The sequence below is a fragment of the Pongo pygmaeus genome, chromosome 18 (assembly GCF_028885625.2).
Source record: "Pongo pygmaeus isolate AG05252 chromosome 18, NHGRI_mPonPyg2-v2.0_pri, whole genome shotgun sequence".
NCBI classification, from domain to species: domain Eukaryota; kingdom Metazoa; phylum Chordata; class Mammalia; order Primates; family Hominidae; genus Pongo; species Pongo pygmaeus.
The window spans coordinates 2,765,239-2,791,987 of record NC_072391.2 but is presented as its reverse complement, the minus strand read 5'-3'; the positions used below and the strand labels follow the sequence as shown (position 1 = coordinate 2,791,987).

The window sequence follows — 26,749 nt, the reverse complement described above, 5'->3', positions numbered from 1 at the left end:
TGCTACTGAGGGCTGGGGTCAGCTTCGGCTGCTGGCGCTCTCGTGAGTCGACAGGACCACAGGAGTCCCACGCTGCCACTCTCCTGCTCCGCCAGGTTACAAGGGGCCACCTTCCTGGAGTGAAGTGAGGCACTCTGAGAGAATGAATGATTCTGGGGACGGCAGTTCCGGATTTCTGAGCTGGACAGCTTCAGGAAAAACTGTGGGAGGTGGGGCCATGGCACAAACGTGATGGGAGGGCGGAAAGGCTGAGCACTCACTCAGCGTCTCGGCCGTCTCCAGGCTTTTTCGGTTTTGTTCTTTTAACTTTTTTCAACCAGCAGATACTGAGTTCTCTTTTTATTATTATTCAATTATTTTTTAAATAGAGATGTGGTCTTGCTGTGTTGCCCGGTCTCGTCTTGAACTCCTAGGCTCAGGCGATCCTCCCATCTCGGCATCCCAAAGTGCTGGGATTACACGCGTTGAGACATGGCGGCCGGCCAGATACTGAGTTCTTAGCATGGCCAGACACTGCTTTAGGTCAGAGCTTCCCAACTGGAGTGATTCTGCTCCCCAGGGGACACTTGGCCCTGTCTGGACAGTTTTAGTTGTCAAAGCTGGAGCAGGGGTACGGCTGGCATCCAGCAGGGGAGGCGAAGATGAGCTGCTCAGCATCCTGCGGCGCAGAGGACAGTCCCTCCCACAGGTGGAGGGCGCGATGTACCCGGCTTTCAAAGTGCGTGTCGTCGCCACCTAAGAGCTAGTGTTTCCTTGTTTGTAGATTTTACTTTCAGGGTGGAGGGCCACTTTAGCATTGGTGCAGAAAGATCTCCCAGCTCTACAAATATACGCATAGGATCCTGCCCTCTGCGAAAAAGGAGGAATGTGTGTTCACATTTTCTCGTTTGGGCGTTTCAGGTTCTCTGGAGGGATAGGCACTGAACGGGTCATGGTAGTTGTCTATGGGGTGCGGGAACAGGATTATGAGGAAGGCGTTTCTGCATCTCTTTTTATGCTTTTGAATTTTTTAATCATGTGATATTAAACATAGTTAAGAACCTTTATTATAAAGAATTGAAAGAGGCCGGGTGTGGTGGCTCACGTCTGTAATCCCATTACTTTGGGAGGTTGAGGCTGGCAGATTGCTTGAGGCCAGGAGTTCGAGACCAGCACGGCCAACGTGGCGAGACCCTGTCTCTACTAAAAGTAACAAAAAGTAGCTGGGCCTGGTGGCGAGCGCCTGTAGGCCCAGTTACTCAGGAGGCTGAGGCGGAGGCAGAGGTTGCAGTGAGCCGAGATTGCGCCACTGCATTCTAGCCTAGGTGAGAGAGTAAGACCCTGTCTCAAAAAAAAAAGAAAAAAGAAAAGAGAAATCATTTATGAAGAGTTCTTAGAAAATAAGTCTCCAAACCCACTTATAGTCACAGATAATAATTGGGCGTACAGGTATATGTCTTTCCAGTTATTTTTTCTGTGCGTTTTATAGCTGTTTGCGTGGCTTTTATGCCATTCGAGTCACGCTGGACAAGCGCTCTTGAGCCCTGCGTGATTATATAATGGGCACTTGCCCAGGTCATTTGAATGACCTGTGGGTGTGTCTTGATCAGTGTGTGGTTTTCTGTCGCATGAACAGATTGTGGTTCATGGGCCTGTTTCTGTACTGTTGTGCGTTGAAGGGGTTTCCATTGATTCACACACTGGCGTGTGTCTGATGCGCCACCCAACCTGCATGGGCAGGAGGAGGTCTCTTTGCCTGGGGTCGGGGTGGGGGTGTCCTGTTGTCCCTCTCGTGGGCGAGACGGGGTCTGCTGGGCTGAGTGGGGGGCCGCCCTGAATTCCTCGGTGTGGATTTCAGGAAGTGGCATGACTTGGTCTAACTGAACGTTTATTTGATACACCCTTGGTACATGTGTCTTCCAGAAGTGTAATACTGGCTTCCCCTTCTATTTTTGTATCATATTAAAAATATATATAAATTCTAAAGTAAGTGTTTATGATAAAACATTGGATAATTCACAGAGGTGAAAAGCTACCCCCAGAATCCCTTTCTGCGTGAATTCCACGCTCTGGAGAGGACCCCGTGAGGGTGCCAGGCACAGCTCTGCCCCCGGCACCCCTCTTCTCTCTGCTGCTTCCACACTGAAAGGCGGAGGCTCTGCTGCCTGTTTTGTTTTGTCGCTCCCCATTTTAACTAAACACTAAAGAAAGTCCAGTGTGAATGTTGCGGTCATTCATTTCGCCTGTGCTGCACTTTCCTGCCCCTGGCGAGACCTCCGCCAGCGCTGACCGGAGGGCGCTTCCTTCAGCTCTCTGGGTTGTCTTACTGGAACAGGGTCAGCCCCGTTCTCTCCCATCCTGCCCCCTGCCTGGTCTGTAGCCACGTGGTGCCAGGAGTGAGCTCTGCTCTGCTTCAGGATGACAGGTGTGTGTGGACGTTGGTAAGCCCTGTTGGAAGACGCGAAGCTTTGGGGACAGCTGAGCGACCGCCGGTGCCTGCCGCGTGCAGACCCTCTGGGCCCAGGCCGCGGGGAGGCTTCTCCAGAGGGCGGGTTCCCCACCCTCACACGCAACTGGTCTTAAAGAATAGAAGTGCATTAGAGGTGAAACTGGGGCTGTGGAGACAGAGTGGGAAATGGACTGGGCATGTCGCTTATATTTTACACATGTCTTTGTTTCTTTTCCTCTTACCTTAAAGTTCAGACCTTTGGGCTCTTGGATGCATAATATACCAGCTTGTGGCAGGACTCCCACCATTCCGAGCTGGGTAAGGAGACGGCGTTGCCTGGGCCTTGGAGCCTGTTGGGGTGCACCCCACCGGCCGGCAGTCCCTCCCAGCAGCGAGGTGGGTGGGGGAGGGCAGCACTGGGTGCCGTGCCGAGGTGGGGGGCTCTCGGCGTGCGGGGCCGGGGTGCGTTTGCCGTGCTGCGAGGCCGGGGCGCTCATCCCTGCGTGTGGAGGCTTCTGGGACCCTGCCTGGGATGACTTTTTGTTTGTTTGTTTGTTTTTTTAATTTTTACAGAAACGAGTATCTTATATTTCAGAAGATCATTAAATTGGAATATGACTTTCCAGAAAAATTCTTCCCTAAGGCAAGAGACCTCGTGGAGAAACTTTTGGTAAATATTGTGAATTTCCTTTTGGAAAGGTGATCCGGGACACCCTGAGTCCTCTGAACCTGCTTTCTGAGTGGCTTTCCTGGAGGCTCCTGTGTTCACAAAAAATGGTGTTCTTAGGGTTAACAGTGAGTGTAGATAATTACATGTCATCTCGCCAGGCACATTGGCTCACGCCTGTAACCCCAGCACTTTGGGAGGCTGAGGCAGGCGGATCACCTGAGGTCAGGAGTTTGAGACTAGCCTGGCCCATATGGTGAAACCCCGTCTCTAGTAAAAATACAAAAATTAGCCGGGCATGGTGGCGGGCGCCTGTGATCCCAGCTACTTGGGAGGCTGAGGCAGGAGAATGGCGTGAACCCGGGAGGCGGAGGTTGCAGTGAGTCGAGATCGTACCACTGCACTCCAGCCTGGGCGACAGAGCAAGACTCCGTCTCAAAAAAAAAAAGACGAAAACAAAAACCCAAACCTTTTGAGTACTTATTTTCACTTCTCAGTATCTGCTGGAGAGTACCCTGTACTGTTCCCCGCCCCCCCGCCCCCTCCATCTACCACAGAGCAACTGGACCGGGAGGCAGGCCCTGGGATCCTGTGCTGCCTCTCAAGGCTCGGCCCCTTTCCTCGCACATGTGAAAAGGAATCTCAGTCTCAAAATACAATGAACAGCAGCAAGGATTCTTTTACAGTGTATAGTTAAAAATCCTAAAACAAGAAAAACTGAGTAATTAGCAAAGAGAGTGAATCATCACTGGGACCAGCACGCTCCTGCGGTTGTGGAGTGGGTGTTGCTGGGACCCTCGAAGGCCGCAGAGCTGTCTCCTCCAGGGACTGATCAAGCCCACACCCCAGCCCAGGGGAAAGAGGTGAGACAGGTTGGGAGAAGCCAGTGGCTGTGGAGCCTAGCGATCCTGGGGCCACCTGCAGAGGGGCAGGACTGACCCCGCTCCTAGAGTCGTGGTAAGGGGGGACGTCCAGGGCCAAAAGCACAGGAAGGTCAGGAAACAACTGTTTCTGGAATATAAACTGATACACCTTTCCCAGGCTAACCTCTCTTCTCTGTTTTACCTGGGCTGGTCTTTCAAATTTTCACGTAGCTGACTCTAAAGCTGAAATGTACAGATGTCACGAACTAGGGTCTACGGCCATCTGCGCTGTCATAACGCCAGTCGCTCCAGCACCAGTAACTTAAAATGCTGTGCAGTGTTGAGCAAATGCTAAATGGTACAGTAATTTCCGTTTTTTTTTTTTAAATTTTAGTTTCTTTTATTATTCCTGCTACAGTAATTTCCTGTCAAGAATCAGGCACTTGGAAATCGAAAGGGACTTATAATGAGATGAGATAAATTTTTTTTTTTTTTTGGGAGATGGAGTTTTGCTCTTGTCGCACAGGCTGGAGTGCCATGGTGCGATCTCGGCTCACTGCAAACTCTGCCTCCCGGGTTCAAGCGATTCTCCTCCCTCAGCCTCCCGAGTAGCTGGGATTACAGGCGCGCACCACCACGCCCAGCTGACTTTAATATTTTTACTAGATACGGGTTGTCGCCATGTTGGCCAGGATGGTCTCGAACTCCTGACCTCGGGTGATCTGCCCGCCTCAGCCTCCCAAGGTGCTGGGATGACGGGCGTGAGCCACCGTGGCCGGCCGCCAGATTTGGGTTTCTTTGGTCGGAATCACGTTTTCACCCTGGCAGTGACTTGTCTTGATTGTTACTTAAGGTTTTAGACGCCACAAAGCGGTTAGGCTGTGAGGAAATGGAAGGGTACGGACCTCTTAAAGCACACCCGTTCTTCGAGTCCGTCACGTGGGAGAACCTGCACCAGCAGACGCCTCCGAAGCTCACCGCTTACCTGCCGGCCATGTCGGAAGACGACGAGGACTGCTATGGCAATGTAAGCTGGCCGGGATGGCGGGCGAGGCGGGTGGCACTGGGTCCTCCGTGCACTGGGCTTCATGCCCGTGCGCCAGACCCACGTGTGATTTGTAGCCGAAAGGGGAGGGTGTCTGTGCCACTGCGGCAGGCCTGCTGGTGGTTGTAGTCTTTGCTGCCGCGAGGCAGTGGCGGGTGATGTGCTGGGTGGGTCGTTTTTTCCTCATTTCCGTGGCCGTGGACAGGCTAGTGAGTTTCCACCCAGAGGGTGCTGCTAGAACCGGACACCGAGCACCCCCGGCACTGGCCCCGGGGTCCTACGTACGGGGCCTCCTGCCCAGGCCTGTCGCATCTGCGCTTGGCTTGGTGCTTGTACAACTGTGCGTCCAAGATGCTCCAGAACACTGCCTGTCTTTCCACAGAAATCCCCGAGTGTTGTGTGCTTGAACTTTTGGGACGTGGCGTTGGTGGGGACGCTGGTACCGTCTGCTTCAGTGCTGAGTAGGCTCTGAGGCTGCTGGTCTCCCAACTTGACCACAGCCATGGGGTCTTCAGCACGCTTTGCTCTTTAAGCTTCTCGTAGAGAACGTGGACCATGTGCCCAAGGGACCGAGGGTGTTGTGAGAGGCAGGCATGTCGCTCACTTCAGCCTTGTTTCCTCTGAGTTCCTCTTGCCACCTCCACCGTGACGCCCTCATACTTAAGTGCTGTTATCATGAGATCCGTTTTTCTGGTTTGACTTCTGTCGCCATGGCTTATTCTAACTGGCACCGTGTACGGAGTTCCACTTTCCGTGACTGAGGAAGTCCAGCTTTTATTTATTTGTTTTGAGACAGGGTCTTGGTCTGTCGCTCAGGCTGGGGTGTAGTGGCGCGATCTCGGCTCACTGCAACCTCTGCCGCTGTGGGTTCAAGCGATTCTCCTGTCTCACCCTCCCGAGTAGCGGGAACTGCAGGTGTGCGCCACCATGCCCGGCTCATTTTTGTATTTTTAGTAGAGACAGGGTTTCGCCATGTTGGCCAGGCTGGTGTGGATCTCCTGACCTCAAGTGATCTACCCGCCTCGGCCTCCCAAACTGCTGGGGTTTTAGGCATGAGTTACTGCGCCCAGCTGGGAATTCTAGATTTTATCTAAAAGTCATCCACAGCTAAATTTCTGCTAGTGTCAAAGTTTCCCAACACCCCTACCTGCTGTGTAATGCCCCTCATCCTCCCGACATCCTTTGAGCCCAAACTCTAAGGGAGCCAGGCTTGGGGAGCAGAGTCTGTGCTGCCTGATGTGGCCACCTGCAGCATTTAGGGACTGCAAACCTCCCTTAAGAGACTTAAGAGCAGATTCCACAGGTCCTGCCTCAGGGCTTCCTCATGGGTGGTCTTCATTCCTCCAGGACCCCAGAGGAACCCACATATGGGACATGGCAGCTCAGGACAGCACCCAGCCACCTACATGGGACAGGGCCACGCAGGATAGAGACGAGGAGACGAGGGCCTCAGAGTCACAGGCTTCCCGGCCCCGCATGGGTCCCGCACAGCCCCCTTCTCCAGCACCGAGGGCGTGAGTGGCTGCGTCAGGGGCGGGTTAGAGGCAGACCGGCGAACCCGGGCGGGCAGGGCCTTGGTCTGTGTCTAGCCCTCGTTTCTGAGCCAATCCCACTAGGGGCAGACTGAGATAAAGCGAAGCCTAGAACACAAGCGGCTGCCCAAGCGACCAGAGACAGCACATGTGAAAGACATTCCCTGCCAAAGAGACAGGAGTGGGCAGCATGGCTCGCAACCTCAGAGCAGGGGCAGGGCTGGGCCACAGCCCCCATCACTCCACGCCCTGTGTGAACTCGGAGGAGGCAGGCAGATGCCGAGGCCCACAGGCCCACAACAAAAACGGAGTCAGATGCTGCCCAGTGCAGACCGATGCACAGACACGGACCCGGGGGAGCAGGGCCACGCCCGCACGCAGGTGCCCAGAAACCCTCAGCCTTCACGGCGAGGCCTCGGGCTGTTCTGAGCCAAGCCAGCACTGCAGCACACAGGCAGGCCAGCCTGGGCCCAACGCGTGTGGGCGCCGTCCCTGCACCACGACCACTCAGGATGGAACACGGCAGCTGGCAGCAGCAGGCACAGCCCAGGTGATGGCACAGAGACACTCACCACCCTTGGGCTGTCCTTGAGGGAAAGCAGGCCAGGGAACCAGGGCCCTGAGGCACACCGTGGGCATCACCGGGCACGTGCCTCACACACCCGCTCAGACCACCTCAGTCACAGCAGGGAGGAGCCCCTCACACCTCTTGTGTCACCAGCCGGAGCCTGGACAGAGGGAGCCCTCCAAGAAGCTGCAGCCAGGGAGGACCCCCACACCCACAGGGTCCCCAGGCCTCCCTGTCCGGCAGCTGCGCTGCTGCCCGTGGCCTCAGCACCAGAACGTCAGCCCCAGCTTCAGAGTACAGGGCCTGCTCCTCCCTGGGGCCCCAGGCTGCAGGCATCTGTGTCTTAAGTGGGGCCCTTGGCACCTCTGTCGGGCCCTTGCCCCCAAAACTAAGGCACCTGTCCTCAAAACTTGGCTTACCTTCCTCCGCGAGGTCTTTGTTAATCACCAGCTTGCCATGTCTCAGGTAGTTCAGCACGGGCCCAAAGTAGGTGGGGTCTCTGTCGATTAAATAGGCGCCCGTTTCATCCTAAAGAGAGCAGAGCACGGTGAGTCCTCCGTGAGAAGCCGAAGGTTCCTGCAGGTCCACCAAGGTCCGGCCACCTCAGGAGGCTTCAGAGGCACCAGGTTACCCAGGCCTCTCCCCAACAGACCTGAGCCTGCGGCATCTCAGGAAACCCCTGACGGTGTGGCCACGTCCTCCCGCCTACAGCCTAACCCTGACCAGCCACCACCCCAGGTCTAAGTGAGTTTAAGTCTCTCCGTATGGAGACAGCCTGGCTCTGTGTACTCCAAGGTGAGGCCACTGTGCCCTGGACCTCTGTCCTCACAACTGCAAGACCTCTAGGAAAACACACACGAAAACCTCACCTAGATCCTCTCCCTGGGATGCCCTCGCGGGCAGGGCAGGGGCCTAGGGCTCAGCCTCTGAAGGACACCCCTGATGGCCACCAGCCTGGGCCTGCCCTCCTTGTGCCCAGGTCCTCCCCAGCCTACACGCAGGAATGCGGGGTCAGGGTGACAGGGGCTTCCTGCCAGGGGTGGAGAGAGCACCTTTCAGCAGGGGCGGCTGCCCAACAGGCCCGGAGCCAGCAGCAAGGGAGGCCTCGCTGTTGGGTGACCTGCAGTCAACAGCATCCGGGGCTTTCCCCGAGATCATCACTCACCACACAGAGCCCTCGCCCCGGCTCAGTGCTCACGGAGGCCGAGATGTTTACAAAACAGACCCCTCGGAAGGTGTCTCCACGCACCTGGGTGGAGGGACGCCTGAGAGGCACTGCCCCTGCTGCTACCACGGTCACTTCAATGTGGGCAGATGCCCTCTGAGGCCCGGGGTGCCCCACACATCACACCTTGCAGCCCCTTCCACAAAGCACAAGAGGCCCAGTGGCCCGGCTGTGAGCACAGGACGGGCGCTCAGGCGCCCCAGGCAGCCCCCATGGGGGAGACGGAGGAGGCAGTTTCTGTCCTGTCGGCTACACATCTGATGGGGGGACTGTGAAGCCGGCTCGGCCTGTCTTCCACACAGACTCAGACCTTCGGTGTGGCTCTGCTGGGGCAGCTCCTGTCTCCCCTCACATGCCTGCAAGGGTCCTGCTCCCACCTGCGAGCCACTCCCACAGGGGCCGGTGCCTGCGGGCGCCCTGGAGGGCGGGGAGCTGAGGCCTCCGTTGAGAAACACCGGCAGTCTTCACGGCAAGGCCCAGGGCCAAGCACTGGAGAGAGAAGCAACCCCACACCCCATTCGGAGCGGGAGCAGCCCCCTCACCAGATGGTGGCTCCTGTGGGGCCACGGGCAGGTGCTGGCCACGGGAATGCCAGGCTCGGAGATACGGGGAGGCCGAAGGTGTCTCCACCACAAAGCACGGGGCCACGCTAGGACCCTATTTTCATCCATGGACAAATCCTGCCATTTGGGTGCTAAGACCTGGGTGTACTGGCAGTGGGCTTGGTGCTGCTCTCATCACTGCACTCTTTTGAGGCTTTCAGTGTGTGATTTCCACATCCACAGCAAGTGCTAGGGTCTGAAACCAAGACTCCCCAAACCCACCAGGGTTCAGGTCTCGCTGAGGCCTGACTCACATGCATATACATGCAGGGTCTCAGTGCTCTGAGCTCGGGTGAGCCACGTGTTCCAGATCGGCCTAGTGCGTGCAGGGTCTACTCATGGCACCAGCTCAGGCGCAAGGGCCTTGGCAGCTCACTGCTGGTGTCAGGGATGTGGCTCAATGGCCTCCACCCTGATGCAGAAACAAAAATATGGAACATGGGAAATACAAAAACAAATTTCAGGATATAGTCCTAGGCTCACGGAGACAAAGGGAGCAAGGTCACCTCACAGGTGTTCAGAACAGTGCCTGAGCCAACCCAGGTAAGGCCCCTGTGCTGCCCACAAGGGCATCAGCAGCACCTGCCCAAGGAGGGAAAGATGCCTCGGCCCTGTCACACCTCTTAGATGGGTGAGGAGAGATGGCCCCGAAGCTGGTGAGATGCCGCGGGCCGGGCGTGGGGGTGCTCTTCTTTCTGGCTTTCCCGTGCATTCCACGGCTTACACAACCAGCACAGGCTGCGCTCGATTCTCGGGAAGGTCCGTGGTGTGTGTTTTTGTAAAATAGCACTAGTTGGCTGGGCGTGGTGGCTCACGCCTGTAATCCCAGCACATTGGGAGGCCAAGGTGGGCGGATCACGAGGTCAAGAGTTTGAGACCAGCCTGGCCAACATAGTGAAACCATCTCTACTACAAATATAAAACTTAGCTGTGTGTGGTGGTGCGTGCCTGTAATCCCAGCCACTTGGGAGGCTGAGGGAGGAGACTCGCTTGAACCCCGGTGGCAGAGGTGGTGGTGAGCCAAGACTGTGCCACTGAACTCCAGCTTCGGCAATAAGAACAAAACTCCATCTGAAAAAAGCCATAATTAAGACTTTTCTTAGCAAGTCATCTCCCTCATCTTCCCCAAACCTCGCTTAACTGGCATCTGACCTACTTGTGGCCAGGCCCAAGCTGGCACTGGGTGGGCGCAGCAAGCTGGGTTGACCCACCCATCTACAGGGGTCTCAGTCTTCAGCCGGAGCCACCTGCCGCAGGCCAGGCAGGGTGGTTTCCAAACCATAAAGGAGAAGAGGGATCCTGGGCACGCCAATATAGAGGAGAAGAGGGATCCTGGGCACGCCAAGAGCAGGAGTCAAGGTTGTCTCCTGGAGAGGAGGGCACACACAGTCTCAGGAGGTGGAAGAAGATCTCACAGACAGAGCTGGCTGCCCACTCCCCAAGTCCACAGGACAACCACAGACAGATGTCTGTTTAGGAGAGCAGCACTCAGAGAAGGCTGATAACGAGCCTGCCCACTCTACTCATCTCACCAGACTCTGGCTGCAGCTGTCTACCCCCCATGCTATCATCCAGCAAGCAAAGCACCAGGGGCAACGTGGGGATACCCCAGCCCTGGAGGGACAGGTCCCTAATGCAACTAGCAGCCTTGAAAATGGCAGTGAAGGGATGGGCTTGGTGGGTCACGCCTGTAATCTCAGCACTTTGGGAGGCCGAGGTGGGTGGATTATCTAAGGTCAGGAGTTGAAGACCAGCCTGACCAACATGGCGAAACCCTGTCTCTACTAAAAATACAAAAATTAGCCAGGCATGGTGGAGGGTGCCTGTAATCCCAGCTACTAGGGAGGCTGAGGCAGGAGAATCACTTGAACCCGGGAGCTGGAGGTTGCAGTGAGGCGAGATTGTACATTGCACACCAGCCTGGTTAATAGAGAAAGGTTCTGCCTCAAAAAAAGAAAACGGCAGTGAGGAATAAGGGTGGAGACTGCCAGGCTCTCACACCAGATTCTGAACTCAACATAACCCTGCTGCTGCCCGCCTCTCCCGAAGCTCCGCACAGAGGGTCAGCCCTGCGGCTCTCAGTCATTCCCAGTGCTCGAAGACACGTGCCACCAGAGGGGAACGAAATCAAGAGGGTGCGGTGCCCTGAGCCAATCTAGGAGATAAACTCTGTCAAATTGCCCCACAGAAATCGACACGAAGGCATAGAATTTCCTGTGCACCAACATCTGCAATCAACCTAATTAGAAATACTTAGTTTTTACTCTGAAATTATCCATTTCAAGTGACTCTGTTTCAATTTCGCACACAAAACCTTCACCTCTACTCTCTTCTGTCTTATGCAGATGTGTCGTATCTTTGGCCCACAAGAGGCCTTTGATATCACCACTTACTAATGGGGAAACTGAAGCCAGAGACCAAGGAGGCTTGTCCAAGGTACCCAGATTCAGAGAGCAGGGTGGGGCCCCTGCGCCCTGGTCGCCAGGCCTGCTGCCTCCCCACCACCCCTCCCTTCCATTGCTTCTCGGCCTCACCCAGCATAGAAACTGGAATTTGGGAGGTCCGTGCCCCACACATGACTCAAAGCTTAGGGAGAAGCAGATGTGTGTGGACTCATGACCTGGCCCCTCACACGAGGTCCTGCGGCTTCTCAGGGAAGAAACATGCTTCAGGTGAACCACGGGGGGTCTTGCCAAGCCAAGGTCACTGCAGAGTCCTGCTCTGCTCGGCAGGAACTGGAGCCCTCTCAGGAGCAGGGGTCTCAGGTTTCTTGCAAGAAAACTCAGGGGCTGCCCAGGAAGCCCTGCCCTCCCCACAGTGCAGGGTCCAGTGCCCAGAGGTGGAGACCCACTCTGCGGGGACCTGTCCTGCTAGGGTCAGCCAGAGCTCTGGGTGGCAGCAGGGGGACTGGCAGGGAGAGACATTCCCGGCCATACATGCTGCCTTCAGGGACCTCTGGTGCATCACCCGAGGCTGACAGAGCTGAGTGTGGCCAGAGATCGACATTAACAGAAATTAAGTGCGGCTGTGGGAGAGGAAAAGCGTTCTTGGCATACACTTTCTAAAAGCAAAGTACACTCACACCTGTAATTCCAGCACTTTGGGAGGCCAAGGAGGGCGGATGACCTGAGGTCAGGAGTTCGAGACCAGCCTGGCCAACATGGCAAAACCCCTTCTCTACTGACTATACAAAAATCAGCCAGACATGGTGGCTCGTGCCTGTAATCCCAGCTACTTGGGAGGCTGGGGCAGGAGAATCTCTTGAACCCAGGAGGCAGGGGTTGCAGTGAGCCGAGATCACCCCATTGCACTCCAGCCTGGGGGATAGAGCGAGACTCTGTCTCAAATAAATATTTAAAAAGAAAAACCAAGTACAAGCCGGGTGCGGTGGCTCACGCCTGTAATCCCAGCACTTTGGGAGGCCGAGACCATCCTGGTTAATATGGTGAAACCCTGTCTCTACTAAAAATACAAAAAGATTAGCCGGGCATGCTGGTAGGTGCCTGTAGTCCCAGCTACTCAGGAGGCTGAGGCAGGAGAATGGTGTCAACCTGGGAGGGAAAGCTTGCAGTGAGCTGAGATTGCACCACTGCACTCCAGCCTGGGCAACAGAGCAAGACTCCATCTCAAAACAAAAAAAAAAAAGTACAAACATGAAGACCGCCAGGCACAGCCTCTCCTGACTGCACTGACGTGGTGCCAGGCACGGGGCGGGGGCACCACATTTGTCATCTTCAGGGGAGGACGTCACCCTTACCTTACAGAGGAAGAAACTATAGCTCACAGGGGACGGGAAATCACCCACAGTCACAAGGCAGGCCCGGGGTGGGCACAGTCTCTCACCAGTGCTGGCTACACAGAACGTCATCTGCCATCTCCACTAGACATGATCGCCACTTCTCTTGCCAAGCGGCTTCAAAGATGGTACTCTAACCCACACCCCATCACTGAGTCCTGTCTGAACAATTCCTTTCATAATTGCCAACACCAAGTACACTGTTAGAGGCACCCTGACTGCCCCACCCCTCAAAGACCCATCTGATGCCACCACATCTGCAACCCTCAAGCCGGGACAACGGCCCTGTTCAAAGGGCAAAAGTTCACGTGCAGTTTTCTCCAAGGCCGCCTCAGCTGCAGGAACCGAAGCCTCCCCAAATCCTCCTCCATCTGAGTGGTTTCCAACCATAAAGCAGTAGTATTTCCTGTTTCCTTTTAACTCCTGAAGTATCTCCACACTAAAGCAGGGACTGCTTTAGCTGGAAACAACAAACTCGACTTTGTTTTCAACAATGCCTATGGGCCAGGGACCACGCAATGCAAGAGACCTAACCAAAATGAATCGAATCTTTGGGAAGCCGTATTCCACCTGCCCTTGAAGACACCATGGAAGAGAAAAATGACAGAACAGCAGATGAGCAGATGCTGAAATGCACAACACAGCCGCAGTCCTGCTGGAGGAAGTCCCAGGAGGAAGTGAGAATTCACACCCGGCTGTCTAGAAAGAGAACTTTGTGGCAGCAGTGGGCCCTTGGGACAGCAGAGTAAGGGCTTGGGAGCACGGAGTATGGCGGGTGGTGGGTCCCAAGCTGGGCTCTGAGGACTTGGTTGGGGGCAGTCACAGCCCAGAAGCTTAGATGTGGGGCCAGAGGGCAATCAAGCCAGCCCCTTGATGTGCGTGGCTTTCACCACCCTCACTAACAACCCGTCTGTCAAGAGCTCCCCTCCCTACCGGATAGGATGCTTTAGCAGGGTTCTCTCCCAATCTCTCAGGCACCCAAAGCTTCTATGGTTTCTTGGGAACTCCTCCCCCTTAAATCTCCCACCCAACTCCTCTCCAGACCCCCAGACTGCAAGCCCAGGTGCTCACTCCACACTAGTCTAATAATCCAGGCAGGGACTCTTCCACCAGATCCATGCTTAAGTCCAACTCGAGGAATATTCTTTCATTAATCTCAACTCTGAGGTCAGGCCTTGGAGATCTTTACAGGTGAATCAACATCCTGTTTGTCTTCCAACGTGTAATTAATGGCCTCCCACTCCTGACACCCCTTCCCCTCCTCCTCAGATTCCTCACTCAGCATTTAATTAGGAGGAATCTCCTGGGACATTCTTTCATCAGAGCCACTGGAGACAAAACTAAGACGAAGCATTTTACACATTTCCTCATTTGATGAAAAACACTCTAGTAACGTGACTAATATGAATTAGCACTACACTTTTGGCAAATTATCTGTCACTAAAACTAACCGTATTTACTCCAATTATTGTTTTCTGTTTTCTTTTTTTTTTTTTTTTTTTGAGACAGAGTCTCACTCTGTCGCCCATGCTGGAGTGCAGTGGCGCAACCTCAGCTCACTGTAACCTCTGCCTCTCGGTTCAAGTGATTCTCCTGCCTCAGCCTCCCGAGTAGCTGGGAGTACAGGCACACGCCACCATGCTCACCTAATTTTTTTGTATTTTTAGTAGAGACGGGGTTTTGCCATGTTGGCCAGGCTGCTCTCAAACTCCTGACCTCAGGTGATTCATCCACCTCGGCCTCCCAAAGTGCTGGGATTACAGGCATGAGCCACCATGCCCAGCCCGTACTCCAATTATTGTATGAGGCAGAGACTGTATCTGCTACTTTACCTTCATGTTCTGAATTTGAGTTTTACCATTTGGAAATTAAACCTGGTTAAATGGATGATGATGAAAAGAGCAAGTATAACACAGATATATTCAGAAAGATTAATTAGCCCTCGCCCAAAGAATTGATTCCTACAGTAAAGCATTTTTTTTTTTTGAGACAGAGTCTTGCTCTGTCATCCAAGCTAGAGTGCAGTGGCGTGATCTTGACTCCGCCTCCTGGGTTCAAGCGATTCTTCTGCCTCAGCCTACAGAGTAGCTGGGACTACAGGCACGTGCCACCACGCCTGGCTAATTTTTTTTTTTTTTTTTTTTTTTGAGACAGAGTCTCGCTCTTTCACCCAGGCCGGACTGCAGTGGCGCTAACTCGGCTCACTGCAAGCTCCTCCTCCCAGGCTCACGCCATTCTCCTGCCTCAGACTACCTAGTAGCTGGGACTACAGGCGCCCGCCACCGCGCCCGGCTCATTTTTTGTATTTTTAGTAGAGACAGGGTTTCATCGTGTTAGCCAGGATGGTCTCGATCTCCTGACCTCGTGATCTGCCCGCCTTGGTCTCCCAAAGTGCTGGGATTACAGACGTGAGCCACCGCGCCCGACCTTTTTGTATTTTTAGTAGAGACCGGGCATCACCATATTGGCCCGGTTGGTTTCAAACGAGATCCACCTGCCTGGGCCTCCCAAAGTGTTGGGATTACAGGCGTGAGCCACCGTGCCCGGCCCATAATTTTTAACAAAGTCTTAAGGAACAGTAAAGTAAATGGAGGATGGTCTCGATCTACTGACCTCGTGATCTGCCCGCCTCGGCCTCCCAAAGTGCTGGGATTACAGACGTGAGCCACCGCGCCCGACCTTTTTGTATTTTTAGTAGAGACCGGGCATCACCATATTGGCCCGGTTGGTTTCGAACGAGATCCACCTGCCTGGGCCTCCCAAAGTGTTGGGATTACAGGCGTGAGCCACCGTGCCCGGCCCATAATTTTTAACAAAGTCTTAAGGAACAGTAAAGTAAAGGGATCAACCACCTTAACTGTGCTAAAGTTCATCAACTGCGAGTCAAGTGCTCCAGTGCTGAATAGACAGCCATTGCCTCGAAGAACCCAATGGACAAGAGCAATTTAAACTCTAATTTCATATACAAAACAGGAATGCTTGAGTAGAAAGGCAAGGGAGTGACCACTAAGCCCTGTTATTTAAAAAGAAAAACCAAACAGTAAAACATACACCCACACTTATAAAAGGAAAATCACAGCTAACAAACGCCTATTTCTATCCTGGAGATGACTCATTTCCTGGGAGGTCAATCCTCTGAGTAGAGGGCTTGGTCAAATGAGCAATGGAAACGGTTGGAAGTTGTGGGGAGGCACAAGAGTGTTGGCATCTCAAACCCTCATTTCCACCCACAAGGCTGCCTTAGCAGTAACTCCAGGTTCTCATTTCCTGATCAGGGTCATGCCATGCTGAGAATGGTCTCAGTCAGTCCTCTCAAACTTAAAGAGGGATCCGAACTCTTCTGGGAAGCCTCATGCATGGCAAATGTTGGCTGCCAAGGCACAAAGCCAAGTGCAATCATGTAAGCTCAACTGAAAGACCCAGCAAAGTTAGTATAAGGCTTGTGAACTGCCTTCTATAAATATAGGTAACAACTTCTTCAAACAGGCTTTTTTGTGACTTTCAATCCTGCACAACTCCCAAGACACTGTTTCTCGGCTCCTCAACTCTTGTTAAAGGTAATAAAAGGTTTCTATTACCATCTGCCCAACAGCATGAGCATTTTGCCTGATGAAAGACAAGCTGCAGACCTGGAAATTCCTGTCCTTTTGGGCAGACAGTGGGAAAACTAAGCCAATTAGAAAGCAGATTGAAAGATTCCTTACCTGGCCCTTCCTGGACATCCCTAAAGCAACCCTTAACATGAGCAAAATCCCCTTCGAAAAATCATACTATATACTACGGACGCATCTTCTAAGAGGTGCTGAGTGGGTGCTGCGTGCTGTGGATGGAAAGGATGGAGCGCCAACTCTCTAAATGCAAGTCACCGGGGAAAAAAAGGGCCGCCCGTATCAACCCCCACGTCAGCCTTAATTCAAATGTCCAGAATGTGAAAGGACAGACCAACGCCAAGGGTTCTGTTTCCAGAGCCAGCAAGTACCCTGGGACAGAGTAGAGAAGGCGTTCACACACCCTGGGCAAAAGAACCTAGTGAGAAAAAGAAAGTAGAATCACAGCAAAGTCTGGGGTCTGGGAAGCCTCCTCCACCAAAGCGCAAAGAGGGTGAGTAAAGAGACACCCCAAGGTGAAGCGACTCAGGATCCTCAAAGGCAGTGGACACCAGGGCACCATCCTCGCCCTCCCCTCCCAGGGTAGGAGGTCCGGGCAAGCTGGGGATGAGCTGGTGACAAGGGAGCACGGGGCTCGAAGCCCGAGGAGAGTCGCCCGCTCCCGCTGAGCTCTCCTCGGCACGGAGCAGGGCGGTGTGCCGCGGCCACAGGCCGGAACGGCCCAGGCCCTTTGGGCTGGCCTGCGTGGCCCTCACCTTGTTCGAGTCCGGGTCGGGGTCAGCCTGGCACAAGCGGTACAGGAAGGATTTCGGGTCCCGGCACAGCGTCTGCCGAGTGGTGAGGAAGTAGGTGCCGCCGACGTTGAGTCGGACCCACTTGGACACGCTGCCGGGGCGCTGGGCCAGAGCGCCGAGTCCGGCGCTGCAGCGGCGGCACAGGCCGCCCCCCAGCCCCGCCCCGAGGCCGCCCCGGGCCGGCGGCAGGAGCTCGCAGTGATTCCCCGCCATGATCCCAGCAAGCCCGGAAGGGTCCGGCTTTTAATAGCGCTCTTTGTGTTCCATCCCGCCCACAGGTTCGCACTTGTAGAACGCCGGCCACAGCCTCACACGGCAGCCGGAAGTTCCATCAGGGAAAAGCAGCCGGCTGGTCCGACTTCCTGAGGGAGTGAAACCGAGTTTGGGGCGCCAATGCTAGCGGGCAGTGGCACACACCCGCCCCCAACCGCGCCCCCACTCTGTGGTGGGGTCAAAGGAAGAGCCACGCCAGCAAACCGCTACACTCTACATGCTTTTTATTACAAGACTACTGAGCATACGAGGAAAATTCATCATCTGGTAACTACACCTAAAGCACAAGTATTTGGGGAAAAAAAAGAATAAACAGATTCATTAAATTATATGATTAAATCACTGACCCAATAGAAAATTTATATAATAAAGCCAGAAAAAAAGTTGTAAAATATAGTTTACAATAATTATTCACATTCAAGGCTGTACATCAATACATACAACAACATGGCCCCGAACATGAATTCAATCCAAATAATTCATATATTAGAATTTAAATAACACAGACTGAACTAGAGGCCAACAATAGCCAGCAAATAACCTTATATAAGAATAAAAATACAAAAGTGTATATCCTAGTATCATTGCATTATTTGTTTTCATAAGTTCTTTTAATTTTTGCTTTGTCTGTACATCACAGTTACAGCTACAGACCAGGTGGAGAATATTACCCATGTTCTTGACTGCCACCCACCTGAAAGATGTACTAGTCATTTATTCTGTTTTATGTTGTGAAGGAACAGCTACAGCAGCTCTAAATACTGTAACAATTTAATTTTGCCAACGTCCAACTTACAGTCATAATAGAGGCTTTTACCAGCACAATGACCCCTACTGGTAGTCATTCTGCCAGATGGTTAGGCTATGTGGGTTACACAGCTTAAATAAGGTCTGCCTTTTGTAAAAAGTTATCGGTACATAGTTTGGTGTTTCTTCATATGGAAGAAATGAGTTATGGGGAAAATTCAGGTACGCACGTAGGCTCGTTCGGTTGCTCACCACAGCCATCTCAACAGATAAAAGTGCTCTTTGTTGGAAACAGCTTCCTCCTCACACCAGTTCTCCACAGGCAGCCTCATCTATAACCCTGCAATTTTGGGCCAGAAATGGTGGCCCCTCAGAGGCTCTGAAGTGCCTCCAGCCCCGATTCAGGCACTTGCCACGTGTGCTGCGTAAGAAGGGACCGAGTGAGTCAACATAGGTTCATGTCAGGTTTGAAAATAACTGAGGAAAAGTGTATGACATCTTCCAGAACATAGTACCTTCACCGTATTCTCACAGCAGCTGCGATCTCTGAAGTCTTAGCAGTGAGCACCCCGGGTCTGTCAGCCAGCCAGGCCGGGGGGGGCCTCAGGCTTCAGAGGAGGGCAAGAAACCAAACTCCGTGCAATTTGGCTATAATCTCTGGTAGAGTGAAGCAGCACTGAACGCGGTGCCTAGAAAAACCTCCCGCACGTTCCCCTGCGCAATCAATGGACCCCAACTGAAGTGGAGAAATGAAGAATCCAACCAAATTTGGGTGGTCTGGACTTGCCGCCAGCCAGGCAATCTGCAACACTGTGGGCAGGGAGTTGGGGGGAGGCGGCCTGAAATCTACACCAGCCGGGACAACCACGCCCTACAATGAAAAAGCCAGCCTGGCTGCTGGGCTCTTCTGAACCACTAAGACCTGAAGGGGGGTGGAAGGGGGAGACAAATGCACTCTTATAAAACCCAATCAGCTACCTGGCTTTTTTCAAGTAGAGGCTTTGCTCTGCTACTGATTCCAAATGGCCTAATGTACTTTCTGAGTCTACAAACTTAATTACAAATCACTCGCTAAGCATGTGGCAAGGTCAGTTCAACACTTGTTATCTCTGCTGACTGTGCAGATGCAAATTCAGTACCATCGTGGACACAAAGTACAAGATTCTGAAAATATCGCCAAGCGCTTGAAAGCTACGGCAGCAGGGATGGCAGAGAGCTGACATGCAGGCGGAGCCAGGTTCTCGCAACCAAAACAAGGAAACTGGCTCTTGGAAAAAATCGGCCACAAATGGATTGCAGTAATGACATCCTCTTAGCATTTAAATAAAGAGCGGTCTTATGCAGACATTCTTTGGAACACACGGCTTATCGGAAACTCATTTGCTCATAATTTCCAGGACACAACTAAGGTGGTTTTGCTACTGGAACTCTGAGCATCTAAACATCAGGTTGAGAGAGAGACAGAAATATCTTTAAAATGAACAAACTGACCTCAAAATACTACTTCTAGGCATCTAAGGGGAAAAAAAGTAAGAAATCAGAAGATTTTAAGGATATTCATCACAGCATTATTTAAATAGTGGAAAAATCAGAAACCGTCTAAATATTTTACAGTAGGGAAACGGTCAGATAAATTATAGTAAATGGACAATGACTAACCACTACAATTGTTAAAAACATGTTTCTGAGAAACTCATAACATGGCAAAATGCTTAAAATATCAAGGGAGAAGATGATGCAAACGGTGTGTGTCGGATGTTCCCAATTTAGTTTAAAAAGTGAACAAATGGCGGGGCAGGATATAGGGCAAAATGCTCACAGTTGTCTTCTCTGGCCGGTGAGCCTACAGCTGATCTTGTCAGAGACAAATGTTAGTTTTGAGTCACCCAGAGCCCTGTGCTGGTGCCTGCGGGTTTGTACCATGGGACAGTCTCCACAATTCCTCTGGGGAAGGGCCACAAATCCCACAGTGTGTCCCAAGAGGGCTGGAGTAGGCGGAGTCCCCAGCGGCTGTGGCATGATCAGCCATCTCTCTCAAAACAACTGTTAACAAGCCTTCCGCAAGTTAAGGTGCCACATGGTAGCCGTGGTACAGAGCCATTTCTTTAGGGTGGAGAGGCTTGTGCTCTACACCAGGACTGCCCACCGCCCTGGCTGGGGCCACACAAAGAGGGGAGAAAAGAATCCCTCAGAAGCCAGCCCCCAACTGTGTCCCAGAGAAAGGCAGGGCACCTGGGACACCTAGGCCGGCAGCGACCACAGCCTCCCTCCACTTTGTGCCGAGAAGCCGCACACAGTGTGGTCCCGACATTCCACCTGTCCTTGCCCATGTGTGAGGAGGCACATGGCCCCAGGTCTATTAAACAGCAGGTGAAATCTTCCTCATCTTGGCTAAACCCACAACTGTAATTCCACGTAAGCATGTCTATGTACACACATGGTACCCCACGTTCTAATGTAGAATGTAAGGCGCCTGCATGCCAGGCGATGGCTCTAAGGATGTGCTAGAGAAAACCAGAGTAGACATGAGCAAGCACAGGGTAAGGAAAGAAAACACACGGGCTTTTAAAAAGGTAAGAGCAAGGGGCTGGGTGAGGAGAAAGGTGACCCACAGAAGGGCTTGGCTGTCAGCTCAGGCAATGGCATCATTTCAGCTGGTGGCTGCCAGCTCTGGCTCTGAGCCCCTAGTTCTGTGGCTTTGGAGGTTAAGATGGAGCTTGTCAGTGACGCCCAGGAGGTGGTGGTTCTATCCAGAGGAAGAACGCACGGAAGAGTCTCCCCAAGCAGCCCAGCCGAGTGCTCCAATTAAAGCCACGTCCCTGCTCCGCTTGTTTCCCTATAACCAGATGCCCTGAGAGATCTGAGAGAGCCACTCTCCTACATGGAGACACAGGACGTTCTGAGATGGGTAAAATAGCTGATGAGGAGGAGGAAGCCTGAACAGAAATTCCTGAAAGGGCTGAGAGACTCCCCAACACAGCCAAGCCTTTCCAAAAGCCAGGAGGAGAGAGGACTCCGACTCCGACCACAGGCCCAGGGCAATGTGCTGGGCCCCGGAGCGTCCTGCTCGCTGCGGCCCCAGGGCAGGTGCGGCCCAGCTCACGGTCACGGGCTCACATGCAGCTCTCACACAGCAGCAGCCAAGGCCCAGGCAGGAACCACAGGCAGGGCCTGGGGAACATCTCTGCCCCCTCCCAGGCCCCATCTGCACTCGCCTAGCTAGAAAGAGCCACTCTCGTCATTAGCAGTGTAAAAAGAACACCTTCCCTCTCAGTTTGGATCTGGCCTGGCACACAGGGTCACTGCTGAGTCATCTGTGACTGAGGGGAGGGACCAGGGTGGACACAGTTGAGTCAGAGGCAGGTCTGTGGGCAGCAATGTCTGCCTCTCCCCCAACGGGACTGAGGGCTGCCCTCCAGGGACAACCTGGGCAGGGAGAGAAGGGCCCAGACCTGCCAGGCCACCAGGAGCACTCTGCCTGGGGAGTAGCTTGGCAAAGGACAAACGCATCTGGCCTGTCTGTGCCGTAGAGCAGGGCAAGGCCACCAAAGCATCAAAGGGAAACGGCCCCAAAACCGGCTCTCTATAGAGGAAAGCCGACCAGCAAGCTGGGGTTGAAGTGTGCTGTTCTCGCCTCCTGTGCAACAGCAGCTGGCAAAGTCCACTCTTTATGGGACCAGATGAGCTGGCAGCATGAGAAGCTGTGAGATTCTTGATGCACAGATGTAGAAACTCTGAGTGGGCTCTGAGAAATTTTAACCACAACACAAAAGAGGGGTGTGTGACGGCTGTGTCTGCACTCCCTGGTGTGGTCTGCAAGAGACAGAAGCACCCTGGGTCTGCTAATGCCAGGGTTCTCTCAGACCCTACTTCAGCAACTGTGGAGGCGTGGACATTTAAACCTTTTAGGAGGCCCTCAGGCCTCTCTCGTCCACACAGAGGTCAGCAGGCCCTCTCTGCTCTGGCTGGATTCTCCAAGGCACCTCCTGGCCCCACCTAGGGCTTGGGGCAGGACTCTCTTGTGCAGTGAGCCAGCTGGGTACTAACTGGGCTCACTTCTGACAGTACCGCTCCCAGCATGCGCTCAGCTTCCAGCCCCAGAGACCAACACTGCTAAGTAGGACAAGGGATCCGGAGCCCTCAATGGCACCCTCCACTCGGCAGCCTGCTCCCACACCACTCCAACCCCTCCCGCTCCTCACCACGCAAATCTGCCTGCCAACACAGCAGGGGCCACAGAAAGCCACCACACGGATATGCAATGGGCCCAGCCAGGCCTAAGGGCCAATCACAGGGAGACGCAAGAAAGGGAGCACGTGACGGAAGCACAGCGGCTCCCTCCACAGAGAGCTGCGGCCCCCCTGCAGGGCTGCAGAGGCTCCCTCCCTGGTGAAGAGTTCCAGGACCACAGCGGGAGTGGCATAAAGAGCCAAACACACCCGGTCCCCTCGGCCACAGCAGGACCAGCACACGATTGGGGCAGGGCGGGCGCACGGTTCAGACTGATGCTAGGAGAAACTGGTGACACCAGGTCTGTCCACTAGTCTGGGCGGGACTGGGCTGACGTGCACGGAGCTGGGTCCCCACGGCAACGAGGGCACACGGAGGCCTCCACGGAGCACAGAGAGCAAGCAAAGCGACCCTGAATTCCTTTGTGTTTGTTACTGGTTTTGTTCTTTGTGTGGTTGGGTGTTTTTTTTCTTCTTTTCTTTTGAATAAAAATGCTGCAAGGTTTCCGCCTCTGCGTTCCCCTTGTGATGGCTGGCAGGTGGTCTGGAAGCGTCCCGGATGGCGGCCAAGCCGCGCTGGGGCAGGTGTCCTGGCAGCGAAGGGCAGCCCGGCCGCAGGCCACGTCACTGCACAGCGGCGTCCGGGTGGCTCTGGTATCGCTGCCTCCAAACCTCCTGGATCTTCCTGCACCACTTGTGTGCGTTCCCGCTGGGGTCCATCAGATAATACGTCCTGTTAGGCTGCAAAGACAGAAGCCGTTTAGTGTTCTCAAGGGAGTCCCACCAAAACCCCCACCCCAACCTGGTGAGCTGCCTGTGACCAGCCATTCCGAGTCCTGGAAGCACATGGGTGTGGTGGTTCTTCACACAAGCAGAAAGCAACTACACAGGCTGATGACCACCCCGCTCCCAGTCACCACCAAACTGAAAAACAAGCACAGGGTATCCCCTGCCCCCTCAGGACAGAGCCACTAGTGTGGGCGTCTGGGATGTCGGAAAGGGTGAGGCAGCTGCCCCCATCCCCGCTGCTCCCTCTGGCCAAGGCCTGTGGCTGCTTCCCACATGGTGCAAAGCCCTCCCATTACCCTGCACACAGGAACCCCTGGGAACAGACTCACTGTGTGGACAAAGAAAGTTTTAAAATTCTTGGCCTCTGGTCGAAGTTCTTGTGACCAAGGAATTTCACCTTTCAGGACTTTGTTGACAGGATCCACATAATATAAATGTGGTCCTTCTGTGAGCAACAGCTGTCGTCGTCGTGCAAATAAACCCTGATGCCAAAACACAAAAAAACAGGCCATGCTTATCAGGCCTCAGAGGCCAGTGCTGACGGCATCTCCTGGAGCCTAGAGGGCTGGGCGGCCCCTCGGAGCTGCTCGGGACACAGGGCCACCGCCACCACCTGTGCACTCACCCAGGGGCAGGGTACTTCTTGCCCCACCAGGCCCAGTTTCTAAGGTCAAAGGGGCTGCAGCACAGGCCTCTGCAGCTGAGCTGGCGCAGACAGCCCATCCAGATCAAGCCCATGGCTCCCCTGGCCCCTCTGCTATGCCTGGGACAGGAGCCTGCTCTCGGTAGCCGGCCTCCACCCACCTGCACCGAAATCACTGCCTGCGGAGGACACACGGCCAGGAACAGAGGCCAGGAGCCTGCGCTTGGAAGTGGCCCCCTGTGAGCACCTGGAGCTGAATATTTTCTAACCAAGGGTTAAAGCTAACAGTTACTAGTTTGTGTTCTGTCTGATCATACTGAAATTCCTGATCTGACGTTCTACTATAGAAGTAAAATGATTTATATTTGAAAAAGGTACAAGATGACCAAATAAATATCTGAGCACATCCACACACTTGCCTGGCTCCACACAGACCACTTGCTAAGTGCTGGATCCATTTAATCCATAAAATAAAGAACAACCCGGCCGGGCGCGGTGGCTCACGCCTGTAATCCCAGCACTTTGGGAGGCTGAGACGGGTGGATCACGAGGTCAGGAGATCAAGACCATCCTGGCTAACACGGTGAAACCCCGTCTCTACTAAAATTACAAAAAAAAATTAGCCCGGCGTGGTGGCGGGCGCCTGTAGTCCCAGCTACTCAGGAGGCTGACGCAGGAGGCTAAGGCAGGAGAATGGCGTAAACCCGGGAGGCGGAGCTTGCAGTGAGCCGAGATCACGCCACTGCACTCCAGCCTGGGTGACAGAGCAAGACTCTGTCTCAAAAAAAAAATAAAAATAAAAAAATGAAGAACAACCCTTAAATGGTTTTGAAACACTTCTAAAGAAATATTAGACCATTGGCTAAGATATCAGATGTCGCCTCTTCAACTTGACGGAAACCTCAAAACGGGCAGCCCCAGGCTCCCAGGAGTGTGGGAGGTTGCTTCTGCGCTGCCCTAACCGCCTACGCGTGTGGCTCCACATGGCTTCTCTCAAGGGGATTAAGCCTTCCCGAGCTATGAAATCTAGAGATGATGTTTGATGAAAATCAAGAGATGGAAGGATTCCACGCCACCAAGCTGCCCTCCCCTGAGCTGGAGTCGGGGAAGGTGCAGGTGCGCATGCAGAGCAGCGGGACCACTGACCACTCACCTTCCGCTTATCCACCGGGCCCATCTTTAGTATTAAATTATTTTCTACAAACTGGTGCCTGTGGAAAGAAACAAGAAAGAGATGCTCCCATGACAATCACAAACAGAAATTCTCCAGGCTCCTCCTGCCACATGAACTCCCCCCGCAGCCTCGGCCTGCCCCTCACAGAGCCAGCCTCACTTCGGGATGAGCAGAGAACGTTCGCCACATGTAACCCAGCACACATAGCATTGCCATGCAGAGAGCCTTAATCCGTATTTGCAACGGAGCCTGCGGATACCAGAAACAGTGCCAGTGGCATCCACACAGCAGGGAAAAGGTGGGGGAGGACCGTGCCGTAGAAACGGCAGGTGACACAGGTCATTGCTGCCTTAACAAAGCTGTGGTACGCACAGAACTGCCTCCTGAAAGGTGGCTGCCCGCAGAGTCAACAACTGGATGAGATGATCGCCCTCAAGTTACCCCACAAGCTGGGGCCCCTGATTCAGTGCTCAGGACCCACAGAGTAGTTTCTAATCACAAAGCTCTGACAGACCCAAGTTGGACATAAGAACACCTCCTCTGGTTTTTCCATCATAGTAAAACACTTTTATTCAGAGACGGCAGAAATTCAAAGAGCAAGATTCACATAGAGGCTTTGATTTAATATACATTATTAGCAAGCACACGTCACTTTTGATTCCTAAAAGTTCAAGAGATTTTTGTTTTTAGAGACAACGTCTTGCTCTGTCACCCAGGCTGGAGTGCAGCGGCGCCACCACAGCTCACCGTAGCCTCAATCTCCTGCGCTCAAGCCATTTTCCCACCTCAGCCTCCCAAATAGAGCTGGGACCACTGGCATACACCACCATGCCTGGCTGATTTTTTTTTTCTTTATGAGAAGGGGTCTTTCTAATGTTGCCCAGGCTGGCCTTGAACTCCTGGGCTCAAGCGATCCTCCTGCCTCAGCCTCCCAAAGTGCTGGGATTACAGGCATGAGCCACTACACCTGGCCAAGGTATTATTTTATTGATTGAATGATTGATTGAGACAGGGTCTCACTCTGTCACCCAGGCTGGAGTGTGGTGGTGTGATCTCGGCTCACTGCACCCTCTGCCTCCTAGGTTCAAGAGATTCTCCCACCTCAGCCTCCTGAGTAGCTGAAGCTACAGATGTATGCCACCATGCCAGGCTAATTTATTATTTTTTTTTTTTTTTGAGACACAGTCTCGCTCTGCCGCCCAGGCTGGAGTGCAGTGGCGCGATCTCGGCTCACTGCAAGCTCCGCCTCCCGGGTTCACGCCATTCTTCTGCCTCAGCCTCCTGAGTAGCTGGGACTACAGGCGCCCGCCACCACACCCAGCTAATTTTTGTATCTTTAGTAGAGATGGGGTTTCACCGTGTTAGCTAGGATGGTCTCGATCTCCTGACCTCGTGATCCACCCGCCTCGGCCTCCGAAAGTGCTGGGATTATAGGCGTGAGCCACTGTGCCCGCCAGGCTAATTTTTTTGTATTTTTAGTAGAGACGGGGTTTCACCCTGTTGGCCAGGCTGATCTTGAATTCCTGACCTCAAGTGATCCGCCTGCCTCGGCCTCCCAAAGGGCTGGGATTACAGGCATCAGACACTGCGCCCAGCCCCAAGATACTATTTTAATGTCTACAGTTTACCTCATTCGGTTAAAGCTAACAGTTACTGGTTTGTGTTCTATCTGATCTTACTGAAATTCCTGATCTGAGGTTCTACTATAGAAATAATATGTGGTTTGTTTGTTTGTTTTGTTTGTTTTTTTTTTGAGACAGAGTCTC

The 26,749-nt window shown here is 53.5% G+C and overlaps 3 protein-coding genes across 12 annotated transcripts in view; 1 reads left to right on the top strand and 2 right to left on the bottom strand.

The window, feature by feature from the left end:
* The window catches only part of LOC129015998 (putative 3-phosphoinositide-dependent protein kinase 2), a 54,055-nt gene extending 48,667 nt beyond the window's left edge, over window positions 1-5,388 (top strand). Inside the window, 3 exon segments of the mRNA XM_054454857.2 lie at window positions 2,678-2,746; window positions 3,002-3,098; window positions 4,812-5,388. Coding sequence (XP_054310832.2) covers window positions 2,678-2,746; window positions 3,002-3,098; window positions 4,812-5,132 — 487 coding nt within the window. The 3' untranslated portion in view covers window positions 5,133-5,388.
* The window catches only part of LOC129015999 (BTB/POZ domain-containing protein KCTD5-like), a 38,821-nt gene extending 21,335 nt beyond the window's left edge, over window positions 1-17,486 (bottom strand). For 4 of the 8 annotated variants that reach the window (XM_054454864.2, XM_054454862.2, XM_063654930.1 and 1 more), the window contains exons 1-2: window positions 17,090-17,486; window positions 7,523-7,631 (exon numbers count right to left, since the gene is read on the bottom strand). In XM_054454864.2, the coding sequence (XP_054310839.1) occupies window positions 7,523-7,631; window positions 17,090-17,341 (361 nt within the window). In that variant the 5' untranslated portion in view covers window positions 17,342-17,486. The other 4 variants (XM_063654927.1, XM_063654925.1, XM_063654928.1 and 1 more) reach the window with 3 other exon arrangements.
* Window positions 17,487-17,608: 122 nt separating this feature from the next.
* PDPK1 (3-phosphoinositide dependent protein kinase 1) overlaps window positions 17,609-26,749 on the bottom strand; it is a 70,753-nt gene continuing 61,612 nt past the window's right edge. For all 3 annotated transcript variants that reach the window (XM_054454852.2, XM_054454856.2, XM_054454854.2), the window contains 3 exons: window positions 24,963-25,020; window positions 23,496-23,648; window positions 17,609-23,118 (listed from right to left, as the gene is read on the bottom strand). In XM_054454852.2, the coding sequence (XP_054310827.1) occupies window positions 23,002-23,118; window positions 23,496-23,648; window positions 24,963-25,020 (328 nt within the window). In that variant the 3' untranslated portion in view covers window positions 17,609-23,001. The remainder of the gene's footprint in view (window positions 23,119-23,495; window positions 23,649-24,962; window positions 25,021-26,749) is intronic.